Source organism: Rhinatrema bivittatum, chromosome 2, assembly GCF_901001135.1.
Source record: "Rhinatrema bivittatum chromosome 2, aRhiBiv1.1, whole genome shotgun sequence".
NCBI lineage: Eukaryota > Metazoa > Chordata > Amphibia > Gymnophiona > Rhinatrematidae > Rhinatrema > Rhinatrema bivittatum.
In genome coordinates this window covers 276,869,008-276,887,805 of record NC_042616.1, presented here as the reverse complement: position 1 = coordinate 276,887,805, position 18,798 = coordinate 276,869,008, and the positions used below count along the sequence as shown (strand labels likewise).

The 18,798-nt window shown below is 41.3% G+C and overlaps 1 protein-coding gene across 4 annotated transcripts in view; it reads left to right on the top strand.

Moving 5' to 3' along the window:
• The window catches only part of GLI3 (GLI family zinc finger 3), a 687,322-nt gene that overhangs the window by 520,472 nt on the left and 148,052 nt on the right, over positions 1–18,798 (top strand). For all 4 annotated transcript variants that reach the window (XM_029589537.1, XM_029589535.1, XM_029589536.1 and 1 more), the window contains 2 exons: positions 15,372–15,588; positions 16,781–16,897. In XM_029589537.1, the coding sequence (XP_029445397.1) occupies positions 15,372–15,588; positions 16,781–16,897 (334 nt within the window). The remainder of the gene's footprint in view (positions 1–15,371; positions 15,589–16,780; positions 16,898–18,798) is intronic.

Sequence of the window (18,798 nt, the reverse complement as noted above, 5' to 3'; positions counted from 1 at the left end):
GAAGCTCTGTCCTCACAGTCCTCTTCCTTAGCACCTACAACCAGTCACTCACACACCCCTAATTAGACCCCACGACCAGTCTCGGTCTCTCTCACACCAGTCATCTTCCTGACCAGTCTCTCACGTACGCACACTAATCATCTTCCTGACCAGTCTCTCTCTCACAGAAACACATCACCTCCCTGACCAGTCTCTCTCTCAATCACACTCATGCTCTCTTATATACAAGCTCTCAATCACACACAAATGTTCTCGCACCCATTCACACCAGCTCTCACGCAGGCTTTCATTCACACCCACACATACAAGCTCTCCCCCAACACCCATTCACACCAGCTCTCACTGTGGCACCCTTTCACACCCATACACACAAGCTCTCACCCAGGCACCCACACACACAAGCTCTCACCTATGCATCCATTCACACCCACAAACACAATCTCTCACCCAGGCACCCATTCTCACCCTCAGACACAAACTCTCACCAATAGCTTCTTCTTCCTTCACTGCAGGGATGGGCTCTAGTTCCGCCATGGCTTTACTCTGGCGGGCCTTCTTTTTTCGCCGCCACAGGGATGGGCTCCCGTGGTAGCCTAGGTCGGGGTTGGATTTCCTCTTCGCTGTCACAGGGATGGGCCCCCATAGCAGCCTTGTTTGATCAGAATCGGGTTTCCTCTTCTCCGCCATGGGGATGTGTTTCCATGGCGGCCTTGCTTTGTCGGGATTCGACACTGCCATTCTTCCCACCCCACCCCTAGGCTATACGATGCCTGCCTCACCAGCCAATCAAAGGCTTCCTCACGTTTTCCAACTCCCACTGGCAGGTAGAAGGGAGGAGGCTTCCGATTGGCCTGCACAGGGGCAGGCAGAATGAAGGAGGCTTCCCATTGGGCAGTGGGGGTAGGAAGAAAGGAGGCTTCCAATTGGCCCGTGTGGGCTGGAAAAAGGGAGAAGGGAAGTACAATGGGGCAGTCGGACACCAGGAGACGCAACACCCCTGCCAATGTTTGGCGACACACTGGTGTGTCGCGACACACCGTTTGAGAAGCTCTACCCTAGACCATTGTCTACTCCCACTTTTGGTTAAGTGCTAGTGTGTTGACATTGCTGTGCAGGGATGTTATAGAAGTTAACTATAGTCCTGGAAGAAGCAGAGTTGGTTCTTCCATCAGGCAAACTCAGTGACCGCCTAGAGCCTCAACAGTTTTGTGGGTGGTACCAGGGGCTTCAGCAATGAATGAGCACACAGGGCTCTGCCTGAAGACCCCATTGTCCAGCGCCCTGAATCTCAAGCACCAGGGAACAGTCTTCTGTTTCCTTCTACAGCCCTTCCCCTCCTAGACCCATGTGCAAGGAACAGGAGGGGAGTGAAGCACAGCACAACAAAGCACAGAGCAAAGCATAGAAAGAGTCACTCTGTTTCCTTATCCGTCCTTTCCCCTTTTGTTATTTCTGCTCCCCCCTCCCTTCATGTGTGCTGGGAAGGCTAAAGTGGACAGAGCAGAAGCAGATTGTTTACTTTTTTTGGCATGACAATGTGTATATTTTTGCCAAAGTAATTCTTAATGTGATTAAAATAAAAGGAAAAAATATTTAAAAATAGTGGTAATAAATGTAAGATAAAATTACAGGATACGAAAAGGACAATAGCAAGGACAATTCTCAGGTTCTGATGCTGATCCGAATTGTCCTTGGTCAGATTATGTTCCTGGTCAGGTGATAGGATGCATGTCTTGCTGCTGTTTCTCGTTTCCCACAATATTATGCAGAGATTTTCCTGCTCATTCCCTTGTGGGAAGCTTTTTTTTTTTTACATATCTCTGTTTATAATTTGTGGTCACACATTCTGTATTTGGTGAGGGTTTTTCTGTGCTCTGCACATGTGACCGGGGTGCATTTCCTATGTGTAGTCCATCTTGTTCTGTTTTTGTATTGCTTATAATAAATTTTGATTTTTAGCCCTCAAGGCGGCTTCAGCATTTTTAGAATTCAGGTACAATAAATCCCTCCCCTACAAAGAAAAGCTGTTGCAAGGAGTGGGCAAGCAGAGCAAGCAACCTTGGCTGGGGGGGGGTTTGGTGCCACACTGACCTTTTAAGTTACTCTGTGGATCTGAGAATATTGGGGGGGGGGGGGGGACGGGACATGGGAGACTGCGGTGCCATAAGCAACCCTTGCCCTTGGTGCCATTTTGTCTAGTAACTGCCCTGCCAAACAGTTTATAATCTGAGTTGTTTTTCAAAGGAGTTAGTCACATAAAATTAGCATATACACACATAAGTAGCTTGTACTTGCATGCATGCTATTTTAGAGACATCAAAAGTTCACACATATTTTTGGTTTCATGTGCACATTTACCTGCAGTCCAGGGGCACTCCTGGGCGGGGCCGAGAGGTACACGCATCAGTTGCTGTTTTATAAGAGGTTGACAGAAATGTATTAGGGAACGTATTAGCACAATTTCACACCTTCTAATTAACTAGCACAACTGATATCAGACTGGTCTATTGCCTGCTGTGGTTGGGTAGGAGATCTGGGTGAACTGGGGGAAGTTCAGGTTTCTCTGCTTATATCTTTAGTTTTTTCCTGCTGGGAAGACCAGCAATGTTGTACTAGGGCCCAGTGTAATATTTATATTGCTGCCTGTTCTTAGGTTGTTTCTGTTTCAATTCTGGGATTTGCTGCTGCTTGGGTATGTAGGTTCTGAGTTTCTTCTTCGGAGAATTTTGTGTTAGTTGACAACATGCCAGGAATTGGAGGGAGTTTGTGTTACAGTTACTGAGATGACAAAAGAATTTGAAATTTTTTTGGATGGTGAGTAGGAAGGGGAAACAGGTCAAGCAGCCATTTTAAAAAGACTGACTTCAGCCAATGCAGAGATGTCTTTCCATTTATAAGTATTATATATTTCTTGATTGATTTTTCTGCAATCTTCCCCCCCCCCCAAAAGAAAAATCACATTCATCAGACACTGTGATCTGATTTCTGAAACATACTTGTATTATGTATATGTACATGAAACAAAATGTAATATTTTAAAGTAAGGGGACAGTTTGCAAACCTGCAAATTTTGGTTCAGAGTTTTGGAAATTTTTACCCTGGGGCTTTCTCCAAATTTTAAAAGGGAAAGTGAGCATATTTTTCCCTTTGAATCATGCCTACTTTTAGTCACTTTTAGGATGAACTGTTTAAAAAAACTTTTTTTACCCAGATAAGTTGGTATTTACCTGTGTAAATAGCTTTTGAAAATTGTCACCTCTGCATCTAATTATTATGTGTTCTGGGAAAGGCGGAGGTCATCATGCTTGATTAGTTTATCAAAATCTCAGGGAAGGGGAAGGGGCATGGTCTATGGGTCTGAAAGTTACTTGGGGATGTGGGTGCAAGGCTGAAAATTCACCTACGGTGCTCAGTACCCTTGCAATAGCCATGGGAGCCAGATATACCAAGAGTTTTCTCCTGTTTTGTATCTGTGGGGAAAACTGCTGAATACATAAGGATCTTTAAGTCCTGCTAGTGCAGGCTTAATACACAGCATGGTAATGTCCAATTAATTCATTACATTTATGCTAAATAATCCTAGTTTAGCACCACATTAGGGACTTTTTATATTGCATGTTATTTAGCATTCGTGAGCATGTTAAGTTTAACGCATCTTTAATGCACAGGCTCCAGAATTTGGTAGTGGATCCTGCTGCATGCAGTACAGACAAATGTAATTTAGGGGAGAGTAAGGATGAGGGAAGAAGTCGATGTTGCTGTAAAGAAGTTTAGATTTTCATTCATCTTTTCAGGAACTGGATTGTAAGAGAGCTGCTCAATGTGCTGCAAGACAGAGTGAGAAACAGATGATACAATATCATTTTTCCAAATGTAGATTTGCATAGCAGAAAATCCCAAATTGGACATTTTTGCTTGAACTAGCCAATAAATTACTGAGTGTGATTTTAAATTTAAATCATTTTTGTTTGCTACTCTCAACTGACTGGCTTTAATTATGAGTTAAAAATGAAAGTTAATGATGGTGGTCCAAATTTTGTTATAAAAATGTAATAGTGTATTTCTCAACTGAAGTTTCATTCATTTTCTCTGTTTCAACACTTTATTCTTCTGTTATGCCCGTCAGTCGCAGATGGCTGTGACCACTTAAGCTCACCTCTTTCTTTGCTGCACTGTCAATCCTAGGAAGAATGGCGGCCTCCGCCAGTCACCGCTGACCTGTCTGGCGTTCCCAGGATGGCGTGGGCGCTGCTGACTGCCATCTTGTTTCAGGAATCACCTAGCCGCACGCATGCACGCTTGCAAGGGCCACCTTTGTACACAACATGGCGGGAACCTTGGGGGCGTTTCCTCCAGATGACGTCATCTTCCTGCTGTACTTATACTGACCGGCCCTATGCTTCGACGAGTTAGCAAGGAGTTTCCTCTTTGCTGAATTCTGCTTCATCTTTGGACTTCCGGTTCCAGATTCCTTCTTTGGCATGAGACGCTCTGGGTACCTGCTCCTCGGGGGCCCTTCCGCGTTCCTTGCTATCCACTCCTCAGAGGGCCTTCTGCCTTGGACTACTACCTGTCCCGCTTCCCGGGACACTCTCCTGGAACTACCTCTTGTGAGTACATGACACCGAACCTATTGTGGGATTCTCTGCGGTGTACCCGTGGCTCGGGCCACTACCGTATCTTCCCCAGTAGGAGTCGCTCCGATATACCGTGCGCTGCAGGTTATTAGCGCACCATCTACAGGAGCCTCTTCTGGGTTCCTGCACCTCAGACTACCTTCTCATCATCAACACAGAACAGACATCTTCAGCGTACCTCGCTCTGCAGGCCACTACCGGATCTTCACTTCAAGGGTATACCCCTCAGCTCAGAACTTTACTTTAACTGTGTCTCCCGCTCCGCGGGCTTGCTTCGCCTTCCTTCATAATAAAGTGTCTACCTTACAGCTGTATCCGAGACTACTGAGACCACGCCTACTGATGGTGAGGTTCACAGGGCTCCTCCCTGTGGGCAGAGACACCTCTCACCTCGGCCCAGTGTTCACACTCTTACAAAACATAACATTCTTCTTTCTGGATATTGTGATTATTCAAATAGATGCAATCAATTGCTTAACTGTAATAAATAAATGTGTCTGTGTACTCCTGACCCTGATAAGTTAAGATTTTCTTAGCTTGGTTACTGATGCTCAAGCATCTCCTTTATATTTATTTGATTAATATTTTGCTTTCAGGTACTTCAAAGCAGATTACACTCAGGTACTATAGTTATTTCCCTATCCCAAGAGAGCTTACAGAATAAGCACTTGATTCACTAAGGCTTTTCTCCCATTCTGTATCTAAGGGGAAATACCTTGATGAATCAGGTCCCTAAGTTTGTACCTGAGGCAATAGAGGGTAAAGAGACTTGCCTAAGGTCACAAGGAACAGCAGTGGGATTTGAACCCTGGTTTGCAACCTGCTGCTCTAACCATTAGGCTATTCCTCCACTCTTTTGTAAACAATCTCTTCTGCATGCATGCACAAACTGGATCTGTTAAGTTCTCGATGGACAAGCAAGACTAAATGCAGTCACATAAGTGGGTGATGTCATCTGACAGTGTTTGCATGGATTTGCTCTCAGAGCTCAGAATGAAAAGTCTTTTTGAGTATGCAAGGAGTTCCCATGCACTGCTCCCCCCCCCCCCTTTCATGATTCTCCTCAGTCACCTTTCTTATACTGACCCAATTTGGGTAGTTTTTATTTTCAAGTCTCCTAAAAAAAAAAAAAAGGATTTATTTCTAGAGTTCGACATGTCCATCAAACTGTTCAAGCTTTGCACTAAATGCAGTTACAAAAAGGCTTCTGTGGATCTCTACAAATTCCATGTTAGATGCCTTGGTTCCTCTCATGACACCGCAGACTGCGAAGCCTGCAAAAGGATGTCTCCATGGGCTATTAGGTATTGACAATTTAAATTCACTTATGAGGTATCTCCCCTTCAGAGAAAAAAAGCCTATTTGTCGGGTGGACAAGAAACTTCTAAGAAAAAGTTCTGAGTCCCCTCAAGTGCCGGAATGTCTCCACAGGTTAGTAGGTATTGACAATTTAAATCCACTTATGAGGCATCTCCCCCTCTGGAAAAATAAAAAAGTCTTTTCATCAGATACACTAGAGCCTCTTTAAGGAAAAGTGGTCTGAGGCCCCTCATCACAGCAAGACAAGATATCCTTTGGAGCAGAAGTCCCATTCCAAGACACAGGCGCAGTCTGACAAGCTAATTTGACGTCAAATGATAAAGCCTCTATGGTGCTGAAGATCTTGGTGCCATCAACTTAAGGTATCCCAGCCGCTCAGTGTGGGATATCTCATTAGTGCCAAGGTCTGGTACTGATTGTATTGATGCAGAAAAAATTGAGAAAGTATTCAACTTCAGTTTTAGTGCCTGACGTGGACTTTTCCTCAACAGCTTTCCCACTAAACAATAATAAGCCACACATTCATGCAACAGATGTGGCATGACTTTTCTGACAAAGTATATGGCAAAGTGTCTTTGCCTTCTGAGGAGTGTACTCCTATCCTTGAGAGGTTTTGATAGCATATCAACTCTCCTCCTCAAATTCTCCTTTTCTAAAAACTTAGGGCAGAGGAGGGAAGTCCACAGTCTTCTCAAGTAAGGTCTGTCTTATCAATATTTTAGATTCAGACACAGATTCTTATGACTCCTTTTCTGGACAATCCCTCACAGAGTCTCCAGGAATACCACCAGAGCCATATCCTTAACAGCATAAAGTAATATGCCAATGGAGAATATCTTCTACCCTGCGTTTATTCAGAAAATGGTTAACTCTGTTCGGATCACATTGCAAGAGGGTATAGTCGCATTAGAGAACTTTCCAGGGGTTCTGAAATATTTCAGATTTGTAAAGCAAATGTGCACCAATCCCATACGCAAGACTTTGGAAGACCTTCAGACTAAGATGTGAGTTACTCCCCTTTCTACAATACCAGTAGCTAGGAGAATTGACCTTAGATATAAAGTAAAAGTGCCTAGGTCATGATAAAGTACAACTACCTCATGATTTCATAGTAATTGAGTCAGCATTATGTAAGGCTAAAAAGTAAAAAATCTACTCCAGTTATCCTCCAGAGAAGGAATAAGGAAGACATTTCTCAAACAGCTATGTTAAAAAGTAGGATTTGTGCTTATCGATTCTAAATGGCATAATTCTTGTAAAACATCTTGCAAAAAATCAAATAACTCTGTTTTGTACCATCTTTTCTTCAAAAAAGAAAGTTTCATTTCCATATTGTAGAGGCAGAAAAATGTTCAAAACATTTCATAATAATTTGGAACACTTCTTCTAGAGCCTCTGCTGTTTCTGTTGCAGCCAGAAGGTTGCCATGGCTTAGGGCCCCTGGTCAAAGAAAGATATCATTGAAAAATTAGCACATGCTCCATGTGCAGAATACAATCTTTTTGGAGATAAGGTGAAAGAAATCATTAACATCATAAGGGATCCATACATAACACTGCAAACTCTAACTATTGCATCTATGGATCTACCATTCTCTCAAGATTCCAACCTTTCAAAAAACAGTTTGTACTATCCCTGGCATTATACTCCTTACTCCTACCAAAGGCAACTGTTCCAAAACATTCTGCCTCAAAAGAGACAGCAACAATCATAGTCAAGGCCACTGACCAGAAAGAGACATCAGCCCAAATCAGTTCAACAGTTAGCCCAGAAACAAACATCAAGCTTTTGACTTTGATCACCTTCCAATGATGAGGCTTCAGTTTTTTTAACCACGAAAGGACCCATATAAAGACAAACTATTGAGCTCTCAGTATCATTCAAAAGGTTACAGATTGAACTTCAAAACTCTTCCACCAACATCTCCCCATTTGTCTCATCAGATTCCCAAGGAACAGTTGCACAAACTAAGACAAAAACTAACATCTCTTCTTTCATCAAATGTGATAGAACTAGTTCCAGTAACAGAGGGGCAAGGGCTTTACGCCAAATATATCCCTAAGGAAACAAATGGCCATCACCCTATCCTGGATATAAGAGAGTTAAATAAGCATCTCAGGTGAGAAAAGTTCAAAATGATCTCGCTTACTGTCATTCTTCCACTTTTAGAGGTAAACAATTGGTTGCCTACATTGGACCTCAAAGATGCATATACACATATTCCCATCTATTCGAACCACAGAAAATACCTCAGATTCACAGTACAGGATGATCATTACCTATTCAAAGTCCTCCCATTCGTTCTTTCAGCAGCCCAGAGAATCTTCACAAAATATCTAGCAGTAATGGCAGCTCATATAAGAAAGAATAATGTCTTAGTACTTCCTTCTTAGACAATTGGCTCATATTGAGCAGATCCTTAAAAGAAGCCAAGGTTGCTACAACTCTTATGGCTTTTACTCTTCTTTCCCGAGGATTTGTCAACTTGACAAAACTGACCTATTGCCTTCTCATCAACTGGAGTACACAGGAGCATGGTTAGATACTCGAGCAGGGAAAGCTATCGTCGCTTTTCAAAGAATGATTGGACTACTTAATCTACTATGTTTAATTTGCAACCAGAAATCAGTGCCAGCAACAAGGTTATTAGAACTGCTCAGTCACATTGCAACTACAGTCTATGTGAATTCATTTGCAGAGCTGTGCATGAGAATCCCACAATGGCATGTAAAACTTCATTGGAATTAACATTATCAGCTACTGTTATACAGCAGCAGAGAGTTCCTTAAGTGAAAGGATAACATTGTGGCAGATTCTCTGATCTGTCACTTTCAGCTTCAGTGGTCTCTCCACCTAAAAATTCTCTGCAATATTTTCCAGCAGCAGAGAGTTCCTTAAGTGAATTTCCTCTCTGGCAATTTCTGCATTGGTGGAATCACGCACCCAATCACATGCTGAGTCACTTCTTCCTCAAATTCAAGAAACTTTAGCAATGGGTGCATCCTATCAAGGCTGGGGAGTATATTTGGGCCCACTCTGTTCTCAAGGCATGTAGACCAAGAAAGAATACAAACTTCAGAATAATATTCTGGAAATAACAGCCATTTTCAAAGTACTCATTGCTTTCAAGCCTTTCATAAATAGGAAAGTTCTTCAGATGCAGATATATAATGTCAATGTATTATATAAACAAGCAAGGAGGAATGGGATCTTAAATACTTTCCAAAAACAAAAATACTTCCCAATAACGTGCACTATTACTGTATAAAGTGGAAGTACCTCAGAACTGATTTTAAAATTTAATAGGGGCTATCACCCCTTAGAGTTCTGTAGTTCTTATAGGTCCATACCAACTTCCTCCTAAGTTATTATATAAATTTCTAATTAGATTTGGACCTTTAATTCACCTAATTTTTACTTTTATATTTTTTTTAATTTTTTAAAATTATTATGCATATCCATGCACTTTCTAATAGGTGTTAATCCTTTATCTTTATCTTAAAAATCAATGGTGACTCGGTAAAAGCTCAGGCCATTTATCCACAGGATTATGACAATGTTCATTTTGGGCCAGATTTTAAGAGTTAGGCGCGGGTGTAGATAGGTGCGCGCAACCCGGCACGCACAAATCTACGCCTGATTTTATAACTTGCGCGCACACTTGTGCACCTTGAGCGCACCGAGCCCTAGGGGAGCCCCGATGGCTTTCCCCGTTCCCTCCGAGGCCACTCCAAAATCGGCGCGGCCTCGGAGGGAACTTTCCTTCCGCCCCCCCCCCCCCCACCTTCCCCTCCCTTCCCCTCCCTTCCCCTACCTAAACCGCCCCTCAGCCCTACCTAATACCCCCCCTCACCTTTGTTAAAGAAGTTGCGCCTGCCAGCCTAGAGGCCTATGGAGGCCTCTGGCCACGCCCCCGCTCCGCCCCTTTTTTCAAGCCCCGGGACATAAGCGCACGTCGCCAGGCCTATGCAAAATAGGCTCGGCGCCCATAACCCCCCTGCGCGCGTAAATCCAGCTGGATTTACGCACGCAGGGCTTTTAAAATCTGGCCCTTTATGTCTCATAATTTGTCATCCACTGACAACATCCTTAACATTTTGTACTTAGCTTTTCCTGATTGTTCTTCCTGATAACAACTTATTCCTTATTGTCCAAGTACTTTTTTGTTACTCTGTTCTCATTGTAAGCTGCCCAAGAGGTAGTCCAAGTTATTTATTGTTAGTTTTTATGTTTCATTGTAAGCTGCCCTAGAGGCATCAGTTTGATTTCACTGTAAACCGGTGCGATATGTATATTATACAGGAACATCGGTATATAAAAATTAAATAAATAAATAAATAAATAAATAAATAACAACTCCAACAATGGCTGTTGTGCTGTTCGTTCTAATAGTACCGATGCTGGCAGCATTTCGCTTTCTCAGCTGCTTCAGGGTAATTTTGCATCACAAACAACTGTGATTAATGGCGGCTTGGGCAATAGAGAGAAATGTGCACCTCTATACCATACATATCCCAGGAAAGGATAACATTGTGGCAGATTCTCTGATCTGTCACTTTCAGCTTCAGTGGTCTCTCCACCTAAAAATTCTCTGCAATATTTTCCAGCAGCAGAGAGTTCCTTAAGTGAATCTTTTTGTGGCTCCTTTCAACCACAAACTCCTCCTGTATTGTTCCAAGAGACTAGACCCAACATCTTGACAGCAAATGATTTGTAGTCTCTTGGTCAAAAGACCCAATTCCATTAATTTCCAAAGTATCCCAAAGTTATGGCAAGACGGGGCAAAGATGATTAAGAATATAAGAACATAATAAGTGACTTGCTGGGTCAGACCAGTGGTCCATTGAGCCCAGCATCTTGTCTGACAATGGCCAGTCCCTAGAAGTAGATTGAATTTCTTGCTGCTCACTCCCTGTGATAAGTGGTGGACCTCCCTAAGTCACCTGGTTATTAGCTATTTATAGACTTTTCTTCCATGACCTTGTTCAAACCTTTTTAAACCCAGCTTTGCTAGTTGTCTTGACCACATTCTCTGGCAACAAATTCCACAGCTTGATTGTGTGTGATGAAAAAAACAATTTCTCTAATTTGTTTTAAATCTGTTTCCTGCTTAAAGGCATGTCCAGTAGTCTTAGTGTAATTTAAAAGGGTAAATAGCCGTTCCCCATTTTACCTCTTTTACTACACACATGATTGTGTAGACCACAATCATATCCCTCCTCAATCATTTCTTCTCCAAGCTGAAGAGCTCTAATCTCTTTAGCCTTTCTTCATAAATAAGCTGTTGTAGCCCGTTAATCATTTGTCCTGTAGCCTACAGAGAACACCTGTTACATGTAAGCAACCTCTCCTGTCTGTTAACGATACTCCTCTTATACCAGTTCTTCACATTATCATTTGCAACTTCATGTCTTAAAAAGTTGGCTTTTGGTGACTTGTAATCTCTGTGGAACTTATTCTAAGATTTGCAATCCAGTGATGACACTTCGGTTGTGCAGTTGTTGGAGGAAGCAAAGCATCAGAATAAAGAGAGCAGCAAACTGACCAACAGCAGCATATTATGCAGTGAAGTGAGTCTCTATGAAGTTTAATGCCTTTAACATAATAGGGAAATAACATGAAAAAATGAGTTTTTATCATCTGTAGAAGAGTCCCTTCTCATGTCCAAAATGTATGCAGTCCATATGGTTAGAGACCATGCCATCTCAATTGCAGGGCCAAAACTTTGGAATAGATTGCCACAAGACTTAAGTCTTCAGCACAATTTGAAGAGATTTTAAAAAAGACTTAAAAACGTGGCTTTCCAACAGGCATTTGAGACTAATACTCAAGACACTAGCTGAGACTCTTGACACTAGCTGAGATCCACAAAATTTAATGCTTTACTGTAATCTTTTTAGCTTGCTATAATTAAAATTTTAGTTCTTTAATGACTTTTACATTAATTTATACTAGATGATTTTCCCACACCATGCATACTTTTAGTCACATTTAGGGGAGGCATCCTGAAGGATCAGAGAATAACACATGTAGATGGTATTTAAAAGTTTACATATGTAGATGCAAAAGGGCCATATATCTGCAGATACTGATTGCCCAAAGCAAGTTTCAAAGGGAAAGTAGGCACGTTTCTTTCCCTTTGAAATTTGGTGGAAAGTCCTTTGGTGCAAAGGAGCCACAGATTTTTTTCCAAAGCAGATAAGTCTGGAAATTGCCTCCCCTAATGAGGACCAGGCCTAGGGAAACCAGACAGCTAATGCATGCCAAGGCTCAGTGTGGGGCTGGGTCCAAAATGCTTCCTATAATGCCCTTTTTTTTTTTTTTTGCCCTCTTAGCTTCTGTTTGGTTTTCCATGCGGCTTCCGATTTGTAGAGCAAACATTTTTATTAGCTGGCCCTACCTCAACAGCTGTTCGCCTCTAGCAGCCTTCTGGCTCTGAAATGGGGAATCAAGCCCTAGGCTGGTCTTGATAAGAAAGAGAAATTTTCCTACAGGCCAGCTGAGATGGAAACGTGATCAGTATAGAATAGGCTAGACCAATAATATTCCTTAATTACAGTCGTGGGATTCACTGTGTTTGGTTGTCAAAACTGGCATGCCCTGAGCATGGAGTGTTTCCCTCGCTCACTCTCTCTTTCTCTGTCTCACACATACACAGAGTATTTAAACAGTGGTAATTTAAAACTCAATAAATCATTTATGCATTCTAATAATCTGAATGCATTAGGTTAATTGGGAGAGAAAAAAAAGGTAAAATACTAAATGGCAGGCTGAGATGGAGGGAGTGAGAGGGTGATCTGACTGCAGGCAGCTGGTTTAGAATAAAATCAGATTTAAAAAAAAAAAAATCTCTTTCAGCGATGGAGAGAATGAGAGTAAGAGGTGGTGACATGCCTGAGGTTGTACATTTTTAAAAAGAGAGTGGGAAATCAGGGAATGAAAAGAAATCAACATCTTGTACCTTGTTTACCAGTCGTTAACTCAAGCCTATTTGATGTAATTTGTAAATATGTTGTATAGCCAACTCATGTATTTTCATGTATTTGTTTAAGTGGCTTGGCAGAGCTATGTGTCATTTTTACCATTATACTTCCTCTCAACGATAGGCGATTGGTATTATCATTCTGTTTGCCTGTTTCTTACCGGTGTGTGTGTGTGTTTGTGTGTGTGTGTGAGTGCGCGCGTTACTACTCTGTACACTAAACATGATAATCTGTTTTGTACTTGCATAAAATTGTAAAATGCGTGTTTTGTTTTAAACGGAATAGGTTAGCTCGGTGTAGTAGTGTTTGATGAAAAGCAGAATGGGATGTTGAATCATTGTGCTGTTTGATGAATGACTTGTACATTGAGGAATAAATTGAACGAACTGCCATAGAGCTCAGTGAACATGGAATCAGCTATTAGAAGAAAGCTTGTGAACAAATTCCGAGTCAGATATGCATCTTTTGATTAATGCCCTATCAATCATCCATAGTGGCTACCTTGACTAAGTCGCACTGTAATCATTCATGGTTGCTTACAGGACTACTGGCAGGGACTGTAGGCTATAATAACTGAATATTATTACTGATTTCTCCTTAACTCTTGCTGTGAACAATTACTGGTTTCAGAATGTTTCTGTCTTACTTTTATCATGTGAATGTAATGCAGACTGAAGGAGGAGCCCTTCTAAGACTGGCAAAATTCGGCTAGAATATTTTACAGGTGTCCTATCCTAAATTATAGAGCTGTGATAGTACAGTCTTCTCACCAGAAACAGCAGCAATGTTATTAGCACTGTGCAAGTCATATTATAAATCCTATTAAATAGATAAAGCGTATGCTCAGACCAGTGAGTGTGCAGAGTCTGTGGGTCTATTCCTTAAAATGATTTGGGTCTCATTTTATTATGGAACTCGATATTTTCAAATGGTGGGCTGGAAGGTGAAAGCAATTAAAAACTGTATACCTTAAAGGGGATAATTTTGTAACACTGCACATAAGTTAGCCAGCAAATACGTGTATGTTTCACCAGTTTTCAAAGCAAATGTATGTGCATAAATCTACTTTGAAAAATCAACCCAGTAAAACTATGCAGGCACAATTACAACTGCTATTTGGTGCATGTAGTTTTTCTGAGAGAATTTGTGCATACTTAATAAAACTGCAACCCCACCCTCTGGAATGCTTCTCCCTCGTGCGTGTAAAATTATGCACAATTATCAGTCGTGCAGTCTTCTAAAGGACCATTTCTGCAGGTGAAGCATTGTTTTACCTGCAGAATTCCCTTTCATTAATTACTCTCTTTATCGTACATGAAATCTCTGGTTGACATTACACGGAATCTTGACAAAGTACTAAAACAATGGTTTTAATTGGCGGGTCTCATAACTCATAACTGTTGAATATATATATATTTTTTTTTACCTGATTATATTGTCTTTGCTGCTGGCAAATACTTTGAGACCGCCTAACATTTCCATAAAAGGATTTTTTTTTTTTTGCAAATGTATTTATTTCTGTAGCACTAGCTGGCACAAAATGCTGTGTTCTCTGGCACTGGCAAGTGGGCAAGAGAGATCTTCAGGCGATAATGTAATTTCTTCAGAAGCCACTACAGTTTAAAAAATAAGAGCTGGAGTAATGAAGTGATGACACGTATAATGGGCTTTAATAGACATTTAATGCCGTTTAACTGCGAGCGGGAGACGTGCTCTCCCATTGGAATATTTCCACATTAAAGATCATTGATCACCAATTTCAGAGGGGAGAGGTTAATCCATCAGTTTCTATAACCAAACAGCACTGATGGAAATTCTTTAGGTGACATTCTGGATGAACCGGGCTTTCCATCTTTACAAATAAATGAGTGATATGACAAGCACGGTGTTGAAAACACATTTAACCAATTGATTTTCTCTCCTCTTGTAATAAGATCTGGAGACATATGAAAGAGCTTAGTCTGAGCCAAGATTAAAGGAATAGCTTCACATAGGAGATAACATAGAGAAACTACAATTACCAATAAAAAGTCCTATAAAACCTGTAGTCACCTTTCCTCTTTTTTTATATTGCCAGTTTGCTGTTGCAGTAAAGTGGTATTATTGAAACTAGTGTGCTGTTTTATTCCAGGTCTTTAGAACATTGTTGTCCTAGGTAATTTTTTAAAACATTTTTTCTCAATAAATGGTAATCTTGTAAGCAAAGATTATTTACATGTTTATGTAGTAGTTGCCATGTTCCCCCTGTCAATAGTGTGCACAACATCAAGCTGGATTTAGCAGATGAAGAACAATGATGCATTTTTTTAGTTTACGTTTAAAAAAAAAAATTTTGCAAAGTAACTTTTTGTTTTATCAGACTTTCGATATATGTCTGTGATAATTGCTTTTACTGTTTATTTTTTGTCTTCTTTTTTTTTTTCTAATACAGTCCCACTGTGAGTTTCACGTACCCTCCTACACCTGTATCTCTCCATCAAATGCACCAGCAAATTATAAGTCGCCAGCAAAGCATAAGTTCAGCCTTTGGACACAGTCCTCCACTCATCCATCCTGCGCCAACATTTCCTACCCAGAGACCTATCCCAGGAATCCCCAGTGTGCTGACCCCTGTCCAGGTCAGCTCTGGCCCTTCTGAGTCCACACAGGTAAGCACTAACAAGCAAAGGTTTTTGCAGCTTGTTAATTTTTGAAACACATTGTGAAGTTGAAAATGAATCACTTAGAAACCTTGGCTAACACTTTTACAGATTTGACATGTCACAGGAGCATATCTCTTCTTTGCAACCAGTGGGAATGTTCTCTCACTAGTAATTTTGCATGACATGGTTTCTAACTCCAGTGCTGTTTTTATTTTTTTTTCTGGATTGCACAGTTTCATCCAGATACAGAAGGCAGAGGTATAGGGTTGTTATGAAAGAAGGGAAGGGTGTTAGCAGATAACAGATTTTAATAGTTACGTCCCCCATTCTCTGCCACAACTGAATACATGCAGTATGAAATTTATTGGTATGGCGTGTGTGTCTCATTGTGATTTATAATCACTTAGGCCTGTATTCACCATTCTATCGCAGAATGATGAATCCAGCGAAAACGGGGGGTGGGGGGTGAAGGGGGGCGGGCCTGCGAAAGCCGGCAGCCATTGCAGCACTGCGGTGTTTTCGCTGCCAGCTTTCGCACCCAATAGTACCACCGTGAAAGGTGGTGCTATTGGGTGCGCTACTGGCGACAATAACGTGGCTTACCTTATCGCTGCCAATGAAGACACCGCCGAGTCCGCCCCCTCGCCACCCCGACTCCACCCTCGCATGCTATCGCAAGCGATAAGCGTTACTAAATGACCCCCCTTAATTATGAACTGGTCAAGCAGCTTTTAGCCTATGGTTGAAATCGTGATTTAACACTCATCCATTATAACTGACAGTAAAACAGTATGGGCCTTCAGTGTTTCTAATTTTGTAATACATTTTTAATGAGCGCTTGCGTTTTGCTCAGGTCTGTTTTCTAGCGTTTTAGCTTCTGTATTTTATAATTTTCATATTTCAAAGCATGAATGCCCTACAGAGCCTTGTGCCTGTTTGTTAATGATGCTCTGTGATGTTATAAACTTCATGGAAGCTTTGGACAACAATTCGGCTTTCTGATCAATTACAGCAGAAGATACCAGTAGGCCAGGAAATGTGGACTACTGCAATCCAATGATGTTTGTTTGTTTTTTCACCCCCCCCCCCCCCCCAGCATGATTTAAACTAGTGATATTGACCAATATGTGAACATTCCTTGAAGTTTGCCATCAACTGCCTGTTTAACCTCTGCATAATTTTGTCTCAAATCCAACAGCAGAATAAGCCCACAAGTGAGTCTGCAGTGAGCAGCACTGGAGACCCAATGTTCAACAAGCGTTCCAAGATAAAACCAGATGAAGACCTTCCCAGCCCAGCTGCAGGAAACATGCAGGTACAGCACGGAGGTTCCATTAATCAGCCTTTCAGATTTCTGCCAAGAAGAGAATATGCTATCTATAGCACGTACTTACAGCTTCCTTTCCTTCTTGGTCCATGGGCAACCATACTCGTTATTAACCTCTAGAACCAAAGGAACAATTACAGAACGACACTAAAACTATTGTGACCTCTATTGTCTTGTGTTTCTGTATAGATGAAAAGGCCATGTACATTATTTTTTTTCTCCTTGCCCTGGTACCATGGAATGGTACAAGTATTTAGTTTGCCAGTAAAATATAAACTTTAGATATTCGTCTTCATAATGAAGCTATGCTGGGGACCAAAAATGGTGAAAACTAGCTTCCATGTCCTAGGTTGGGGGTTTGGTGTGGAAATGGGCATTAATTGCTAATGGGAAGCAAATGTTTGGAAAGACTGTGAAGATCTTCCCTTCAATCTGTACAAAACAGAAAGCAAAAGAGAGGTGGTTTAAAGGGATGCTGTGTACTGCTATCCAGACAAATGGAAAGACCTGTTGCAGTGCTGGTTTTGCATCTACAGGACAAAAAGAGTGTAGTTCCATCAAAGCTTCACAGTTTTTCCAGATTATATTCTTGTTTAGGTATTCAGGATGAAAACATGTTTCATGTTACTAGAAAGCGTTCCAGTCACCTTGATATTTTGTTAGGATATGAAGTAATTTTGACTAATCTGAGATTTGAATCTAATAGATGCAAAATTTATCAGAAAATAATTTTATTTTTCTTGCATCATTTTCTTGTTGTTTTTATAAGTTTTAAAATGTCAGTTTATAAAATAACACCAAGCAAAGGGAGGGATTTACTTAAGGGTCAATTTTGAAAGAGCATTTAGGGCTTAATTTATTTGCCTAGGTTTTAGGAACCTAAATTTAGGGAAAAATTTGCAATAAATCTAGATGTCTAAGTTTTCAGTTGAAAATTCCCAAAATTCAGGCCTGCAATTTAGGCTCCTGGGTTAGGTACCCAGTGCTGAAAATCATTGCTAGGTGCCTAATTTTTTTCCCTGCCCCAACTCTGCCCCCTTATCCACCTTCTTTTTATTTATTTATTTATTTATTTATGGTTTTTTTATATACCGGAGCTCCTGTATACAATACATATCGCTCCGGTTCACAGAGAACAGTAATAATTACTGCCGGGTGGCAGTTTATATGGAACAGTTTACAAGGAACAGTTAACATGGCCTATTTAGGAACCTAAATTAAAGCTCCTAGAAAAAAATAGGCGCCTACGTTTAGATGCTTAGCCCTAATCAGTTTTCAAAGGGACTGATAAAGGCACATAACATTCTAAGGGCCCCATTGACTAAGCTGCGTTGTTACACAAATAAAATTGCCACAGATTTTACTAAACTGCGGCAGCTGAGATATTGCATTGTGATTGTGCATTGCCATGCGTGTTCATGGTCCGGGGCAAAGCTCAGTCCTGGCCCTTGGTATGCAGGAGAGAAGGGGGAGCCTTGGGTTGGCTGGTACCATTTTGCAGTATGGCGCCAGCAGAGGCAGGAGAGAGTGGGGTTTGCTCTTTCCCTCTTTGGAACAGAGGAGGTCTCGGAGTATGGAGGGCAATCTGAAGGGACTGGTGGAATAATTTTAATGGGGGCAGGGTTTGGAGGGCATGACTTAATTGTGGGACTCACTCAGAGAGGCCATGAGACTTCACTTTGTCTCCAATGGTCACTAAGGCTTTTTTGCAAGGGGGTATGATTGAAGAGTGTCATATAGGACCTTACAGCTCCAAGAGCATTACCTAGCACCTTAGCCTGGCGATGCCTTGAGGAGAACAATTAACTCCACCTTTTGTGGTGGTGTTAACTTTCATGAAGAAGTGGGACTTGTAAAGATTTTCACAAACCGCACTACTCCCATTGTTA